Source organism: Mixophyes fleayi, chromosome 1 (assembly GCF_038048845.1).
Source record: "Mixophyes fleayi isolate aMixFle1 chromosome 1, aMixFle1.hap1, whole genome shotgun sequence".
In the NCBI taxonomy this organism is placed as follows: domain Eukaryota; kingdom Metazoa; phylum Chordata; class Amphibia; order Anura; family Limnodynastidae; genus Mixophyes; species Mixophyes fleayi.
This window is the reverse complement of record NC_134402.1, coordinates 352,561,413-352,569,832: the sequence shown is the minus strand read 5'-3', so window position 1 is coordinate 352,569,832 and position 8,420 is coordinate 352,561,413. Positions and strand designations below refer to the sequence as shown.

The window sequence follows — 8,420 nt, the reverse complement described above, 5'->3', positions numbered from 1 at the left end:
CCAATCAACGGCTTGGTGTGGTGGGAAGTCAGACGATATCCCTCCGCAGTACACACAGCGTCACAGCACTAGGTCTTACCCCTCTAGTACGCCTGGAATAGGAGAGTGGGAGTCATGTTAGTGCTCTGCAGACGTTGTGCTGATTATTATCCAGTTGTGGTTAAATCTTACTGATTGCAAATGCAGAATTACGCAATCACTAGATAATTATAGGGGCTAAAGTTTTAATTATTTGTGATGGTCAGCATAGCTACCAACCTGACTTTTTCTCTAAGTTAATGAGTAAATGAATGAATGGCTGGAGTGGGTCTATGCAGTTTAAAAGGAATTAATTGCAACTTGATTATGTCTTGATTTTCTTTTATATTTATAGTGAGATAATTTCTGCCCAATGTGGAGTGGCTGCAATAGTGTGTTTAGATTTAAAGACCCTGACGTTTAAATCAGAAGTCACACAGATTTTTTTCTAATTTAATTAGTAAGTGAGGTACCTTTTAAGAATGGAATAGTGATTGTTATTATATATCAGCCTACAAATCATGTCCTTTTCAAAATCTCTCGGCAAATAAAATGGTTGCCAGTCAGTTTGCTACACAGACAGGCTTTTGGCATGTCACGTGATGGCAGAGGGGAAGAAAAGGAGGATGTCATGATGTAGACAGATGTCATGATGTAGACAGAGCTCTGAGGGACATTACAAAGGCTCTCTGCTCATTACACAGTGGCAGATCCAGGGGGAGGGGGCAATTGCCCGTACCCCCAGCAGCAGTGGGCTTCCAGCGGCAGCTAACTGTACTCGTTCTCTGCGCCTGACAGGCAGGTACTCCTGTCTGGCCGCTCTGATTGTGTTTTAACACAATTAGCGTGGCCGACCAGCATTATCTGCTTACTTATCAGTCGCCGGGAACTTGAGTACAGTGAGCTGCCGCTGGAAGCCCTCTGGTTCTATTAGCAAAAAATGGGGGTGGGGCACAAATCACTCCCCTCCCTCCAAATAAATTCTAGGACCCCCCTGTCAATGCATCATGTAACTGTAGTTGGCATAGTAATCCAGAATCACAAATCGCTAATGGCAGCCTGCAGAAAAAAATGTTAAATAGCATTCTTATAGCCTGTCACTGTGATTAATTAAAAAAAAGTTTTGGGGATTCCTGCTTTAAGATTACTTGATAATAAAATACATGTTCTGAATGTTAAGGATGCTAGCCACAAATGACTGCCTATTCGTGCTGATCGTATTTCTTACTGTGACGTGAAGCTACAGTTTTTGTTACTCACAAATCATTAATGTCTGAAGTGGGTGAAGTATATTTTAGCCTCTGTACACAATAGCAGTGGAACTTAAACTGAGTCAGCACCATAGTTGCCAACTGTTTGCTCTTAAAATAAACATGGTATTGAAAACGCTGCCACCTTTGCCTCCCAGACAGAAATGAAGTATATCTCCATTAGAAAAATACATCAGACTATCACAATATGTACAGTAGAAAAATGTATATATTAAAATATTCAGAGCTGCAAACTGTTCTTGGCAATTCACCTATAATGTTAAATGGCTTTTCTACTATCAGATTACTTTAATTTATTAGTTTATATGTGCCCTATGGCAGCTTTTACAAAACACATTTTTTGTTTGGTGCTTTTCAAAAATTTTTGTTCTATCATCAGCGTCATCATTTATTTATATAGCGCCAACATATTCCGTAGAGCTTTACAATTGTTCTATTTAATTAGATGTTTATTTCTAGTTACTCTTGGATACGTAACTGGAGACTTTGGTATTCAAATCAGAGAGCACAGAAGAGTTACGAGGTATTTGTCAAAAGTTGTAGGAGAACATGTGCAAGACAATAACCTAAAGGTACAACTCTTCTTACAAATAGTTAACTGATATGACTGAGAAACAAGTCTACCTTTTTAATTTTTCTCTGTGGTGTCCATATAGCTGTAGGAGCTCAAACGATATGGCACTAGTACTTTAGTAATGAATACAGTGCAGCTTCTTAAGTTAGCAATACACATGGCCAAATGTCAAGAGTCCGAATCAATGTCCAGTTTGGCTACACACAGGCTTTTCAATCTGGATGAGAACCGAGTCCTTTTAGTATGGTGAGAAGGTGACTGCAGTGCATACGGAGGAGGATGCTTGATAATGATTTGATTGATTTTGATTGAATTATTATTATCGGGTATTGCAGATTATTTTGGACACACACACATTACTAGGGATGTGCACCGGCCACTTTTGGTGTCTCGTGTTTTGTGTTTTGGATTTGGATTTGCTTGAGGTTTTGGGTTCGGATTTGTTTCGCAAAACACCTAACGAAAGGTTTTGGTTTGGATTCGGATTTATTTTGAAAAAAACATAAAAAGTGCTAAAAACCAGTTTTGTGGTTTTTTTTTCACTCCTACGTTATTATTAACCTCAATAACATTCAATAACAATCATTTCCACTAATTTCCAGTCTATTCTGAACACCTCACAATATTGTTTTTAGGCCAAAAGGTTGCACCGAGGTAGCTTGAGCACATAATGCCAAAAAAAGAGGTACAAGATGGAATTGTTCTGGGCCCTCCATCCCACCCCTCGCTAGATTCGACGCGAGACTTGGACGACAGAGCCTCGTTTTCAATTTTTTGCCCGCCGGAAATATCCGAACAGTGCTCGGGTCCCGTTCAGATCCGCACTGTTCGGGTGGGCTCGGATTAGCGGAATCCGGGGCCCCCTCATCTCTACACATTACAGCATTACACTGTACCTTGTTCACTAAATACTATTTTGTAATATTAGATACTAGCCTCTCATACCATACTACTGTAAACGGCATATACATTTTTGAATTTGGACCCAGAAAGCTCTAGTTGTGTTCCTTAGTTAAAGTAGCCTTATAACATACATAAGATATGTGATACATTGGGGGTGCCAAGCCTGAGAGGCACTCCCCCCGCCTGCCATCCCCTGCTTCTCCAACAGCCCAGAAAAAGAAAATACTTATTAGACGCTCCAGCGTCCAGTGCCCTCCTCCCTGCTCCGTTCGCACTGAATGTCATGATGAACAACATTTTCAGTGAGGAGCGCACAGAGAGGAACCAAGAGAAAGACAGAAGGGAAGAAAGAAGGCAATAGAAAGGTAAGTGGAAGGCACAGTGTGAAATGGGAGACAGACGAAGGGGAGCAAACGCGGCATGGAGAGCACAGTGTAATGATAACGGGGACACAGTGTGATGCAGGAGGAAGCACAGCCAAACTAATTTGCCACAAATGTAAAATTTTATTGCAAAGATTACATATTCTACATTTATATTATTCCTATATCAATAAATGTTTGCTATTTAATGTATTTATTTGTATTATCTCTATTAAAGTTTATTATATTATTATATGATTTGTTTTAAAAGAAGCAAAACATTAATGAATGAACAAAGGATGGTCCAAATTTATTTTTTGCAGGGGAATGCCAGACATGCTAGCATCAGCTTTGGGTGTAGCGAAGGCCTTGATGATGTATTTCACTACGAAACATGTCATCATGACACAGTGCAGGCAGGTCCACGATGACGCAAATTGTGTCACCACACACCCAACATACACTTGGACCTATCCTCTAGGATCTGCAGAGGGGAGGTAAAAAAATATTGCAAAGTGACACTTTGCTACTTGAATATGGGCAACTAAGCAGTAAACAGTACTGTCTAAACAGGTCTGGTTGCACTAAAATCAGGACTGGTGCTGGGATCTACACCACCCCCTAGCTGCAGTTTGCACATGTGGTCCCCCATACTCTCACGCTTCCGATCCCTACTCAGAGCAGGCTCTTGGAAGATAAGGGGGCCTGTTGCCAGGGATTACAGTGTTCCAGTGGTCTCTTGCCCAGGATTACAGTGTTCCGGTGGTCCTGATTAGATTTCCCACCATGCCAGGTTTACTGTATTTGATTATCATGTTATTGTTAAGCATTTAAAATACACTTCAATAAAAATAAAAGCCCAAAGACTATGAATAGTGAGAATGGGATATAATTATATTGACACAAGGAATTAAATGTACTCTTAGTAAATATTAAACGTTTAACAACTATGGGTAGCTAGTATATTCTGATTTCTGAGGTGTTTTTTTTTTCTCAATAGCATGACAAATCATGCACGTTTCACTTACATTCCCCAAACCGGGCAATGTAAGTTATAAGGAGGATCCCCCAGTTACCCTTCCGATGCTGGTTAAACGAGTCTAGTTTAACCAACCACTCAGTGACCTCATGTCAACCTGCAGAGCAAATGCTATTTTCTGTAGTTTATTACGTGCCATTTAATAGGTGATCACCTTTATCGGTAAAAGGTTTCAACTTTTCTAGTTCACTTAAAAAAAAACCAGGCACCAACTTGCAGAAGGACGGGTGTGTGGGACTATTTTATTCAGCGCGGAGGCATACTGTCACCTCGCTTACATGTACTAAAAAGCGTGTCAGGCTGTGGAGAGTGTCAGAGACGCACAAGTACGTTCAGCCATCAGCATGTCTAAGAAGGAGGACCCGATGGAGGAGATAATGGAGTCCAAAGTGATGTGGTACCCTGATTCCAAGAAAATCACACAGATGGATCAGTTCAGGGCCAAGGTTAACAACAACTTTGGTCTTAATCTGGGTGAGTGATAACGGGATGTACATACTCCAAGTGGGTAAGAACCAGCCAGACTCTCAGCATGTGACATTGTGACAACTGTTCCTGAGGATAGGAAAGACCTAGTACAAACACTATTCAATAAAAGCACATAGAACAACCCTAGAAATCGCTGTGGTAAGAAAAGCACTGATAAATAATGTGCAATCCTGTATAGCTGTATGTAACTAAGTAATGAAAGGGTTTCATACAATGCTGCTAGGTGCAAATTGAAATATGTGTTTTGGAGTTAATGATGAGTACGTTAGTTATCTGGCAACAGTAATTCACAATATAGAAATATGATGCTGGAATTTATCAATGAATGAAAATGGCCTGAGGTGAAACTGACACACCTGTAAGGAAGAGGACAAGTCACACGTAATCTCTCTACCTATAATATACAAATGACATCACTTTTGTGAACTCATGTAAATTATATTTGTGTGGTATTTGGTAATGTGTTCATTATACCTTCTCCTCCTAATCTATATATATACTACAAGATAATTTTACTATTCTGTCAATTGTCTGTAAATATGTATTTTAATTGATATTATTTTTTGCATTTTATACATTGAATTCACTGAAGTTATTTCTTTTTAACTGATATGTGATTGCCAGTTCCCAAAAAACTCTGCATTTGCAAACAAACCATTAAAATTAAGTGGCTCCTTCTTTAGTGATGTCACTGTCCCCTAGCGAATGTATAGGCTGCATTCTCATTAGAACCACCTATCCACTGGTATTTTTATATGGGTTTTACTTGCATTTTTAACGCTAGGTAAATGGATGTCAAACTAAAATTCATTGTTCTTAGGCCCTTTACCCACTGGCATGGACTCTCTTAGAATAATCATTTTTAGACTTCCATTTAGGGTACCTGTCCCACCTCCTCCCACTCCCAATCCTGATGGTTCTACATTGGGTTAAGCAGGGAGGGGCCTCGTATGCAGACCTCCTACGCATGGCAGTGGGTCCGGGGTGTCGTCTGCCTCCTCACAGCGACTTCTTGCTCCAGGGTCCCTTTTGGCGCCTGGAACTTCTTCGGCTGGCTTTGATGGTGTGGCTATTGAGGCCAGCCTTTGGCGATCCAGAGGTCTGACCTCCAGAGTAGTATAGAAAATGTTGAGGGCCAGAAAACCGGTCTCTGCCCGCAATTACCACAGAGTGTGGCGTACCTGTGTCCGTTGGTGTGAGCGCAGGAGCTGTTGTACAGTAGCTTTTCCTCTTTCCAGGTACTTATCCTTCTTGCAGGATGGACTGGATGTGGGCCTTCGCCTTAGCTATTTGATGGTGCAGGTATCGGCCCTTTCAATATATTTCCAGATGCAGCTTGTGGGGATTCTGGAGGTGCATACCTTCCCCCAGGGGGTTCTGCACATCCTGCTTCCTTATGTGCCAACCTACCGCACCGTGGGACCTGACCTTGATTCTTGGGGTCCTTCTTTGAACCATTGGAGTCAGCTGAGCTGAGGTCCCTTACTTGGAAGGTGAGTTGTCTCCTCGCCATTGCTTCCGCTTGGAGAGTTTCGGAACTTGGTTCTCTTTCTTGTCGTTTACCTTTCTGGTCTTCATGATGACAAGACTGAGTTACACACTGTTCCCTCCTTCCAGCCCAAGGTTGTTTTCAAATTTCACCTGAATCAGGAGATTGTGGTCCCAGTCGTTCAGGGTTCCTTAGCACTCTTGCATGTTATCTGTTCTCAAGGGATTTACATGGATAGAATATCCGCTGTGTGAAGGACAGATTCTCTTTTTGTTTTGTATGAGGCTCACAAGAGGGGTGGCCAGCTATTGAACAGCCAGGTGGATAACGTACACCATCAGACAGGCTTATATTAGTTCCTATTGGCCTGTGCCTGGTCGTGTCGCATTCCGCATGCTCTTTGGTGGTCTCTTGGGCTGCACGCAGCTTTGCTTTGGCAGATCAGCTCTGCTGAATGCCCACTTGGTCCTCTGTTCACAACTTTACCCGTTTAATGTTTTTGCATCTCCTGGCCATAAGGTTGTGCGTGCTGCGTTGACAGAGTGTTCCCTCCCTTTAGACTGGGAGGATTTTAATACTTACGATAAATCCGTTTCTCTGATTCCACCTGGTGGACACTGCATAACCTCTCTTTACTCTCTTCTGCTATTGGCTGGTTGTATGTTGTTTCTGATCCCCTTCCTTGGAGCTTCTCAAATACACTGAGGAGCTAAAGGGATGTAGGGGGGAGAAGTTCTGTCAGTTACATGAAACAAATAGTTAACTAATAGTGCCAACTTCTGTAGCCCCTTCCTACGACTCCATGGTAGTAGTGTAAGTATAAAATCCTATTTTACATCATAAATTAAGTTAAATTGAGTAGGAAACAGAAAAGTCAGTTTTAATGGTATTAAAGCTGCACTACCAAATATGATATTTTCCTAAAGTGCCCCCTATTCCTAGTTGGAGCCCTGGGGGCTACCACATGGAGCTGTTTTTTCCTGGGGCTCAGCCGGTTCTGTCTAATTAATTTTAACCATCTTTAAATTGTGGAGTGGGCATTGGGGCAAACAAATGCTGATATGGTCAACTGAAATGGTTTTAGTTTAAAACTGAAGTATAGGACAATCCCAAAGCTGTGTCCCAAGATCTAGTTACAGGCTGAAAACGAACGCTTTAGTTATACAATGTAACCTCAGAAACTCGCATGGGATCAGTGATGATGCAAACGGCATTTTAGGACATGCAGAACATTAAAAATACTCTATTTGTGGTAAAAGTTAATATGACTAAAGGTATTCCTGTTTATTTTACTGCTTGATCAAGCTTTTCTGCTATACAGACTTTTTTTAAGTTGACTGTTTTACAGACATGAATGTCAAGTAGAATGTATTTTCTCTTAACATATGGCTGTAGTTTATTTGGGAATCCCATATGTTGCAGTCATTGTTTGGAAGGTACAATGTTTTTTTTAATATATATGATATATAAAGTATGTGGACACCCGAATATCACATCCTCGTGTGCTTATGGAACATCTCATTCCAAAACCCTGGGCATTAATATGGAGCTAGTCACCCATTTGCTATGATATCATGGCTGTGGGGATGCGCCTCCATTCAGATACAAGAGCATTAGTGAGGTTGAGCACTGATGTTCGACAATAAGGCCTGGCTCGCAGTCTGTGTTTCAATACATCCAAAAGGTGTTTGATGGGGTTCAGGTTAGGGCAGGCCAGTCAAATTTTTCCACATCAAACTCTAGAAACCATTTTTTGATGGACCTTCCTTTGTGCACAGAACATTGTCATGCTGAAGCAGGAAAGCTGATGTTGCTTCCAGAGGCAGTGCTACAAACGAGGACAGACTATTTATATGAGGTTCCGCTTCAGCATTCAGTTGTGTCGTTTTGTAAGCAGGTGTGGCTTGTGCAGCTGAGGTGCTCTTGTTTTTCCTAAGTGTTTCCAATAACAGCACTTACAGTTGACCTACCGTATATATAATATATATATATATATCAATTACCTGCTGCCCTCATCTCCGCCCCAGATCCAGCCCACGCACCAGCAATGCCGTAAATCTCGTCAATATATCTCCCCACTTCTTGTCACCCTTTCTTCTGTGTGCTCTGGAATTCCAGAGCCATCTGTAGCAAAGTCCCCTCTATCCATGACCTCTTCATCACCAACACTCTTAACCTTCTTACCATCATAGGAACCTGGTTTTTTTTTCACTGGTGCTTTCCTCCCTTGCTGCTCTCTGTTATGGGGGACTCGTTCACCCACTCTGTCAGACCT

General features: G+C 41.5%; 1 protein-coding gene across 1 annotated transcript in view; it reads left to right on the top strand.

Moving 5' to 3' along the window:
- The first annotated feature begins 4,459 nt into the window (after positions 1-4,459).
- AACS (acetoacetyl-CoA synthetase) overlaps positions 4,460-8,420 on the top strand; it is a 74,546-nt gene continuing 70,585 nt past the window's right edge. The window contains exon 1 of the mRNA XM_075176872.1: positions 4,460-4,641. Within this exon, the coding sequence (XP_075032973.1) occupies positions 4,512-4,641 (130 nt within the window). The 5' untranslated portion in view covers positions 4,460-4,511. The remainder of the gene's footprint in view (positions 4,642-8,420) is intronic.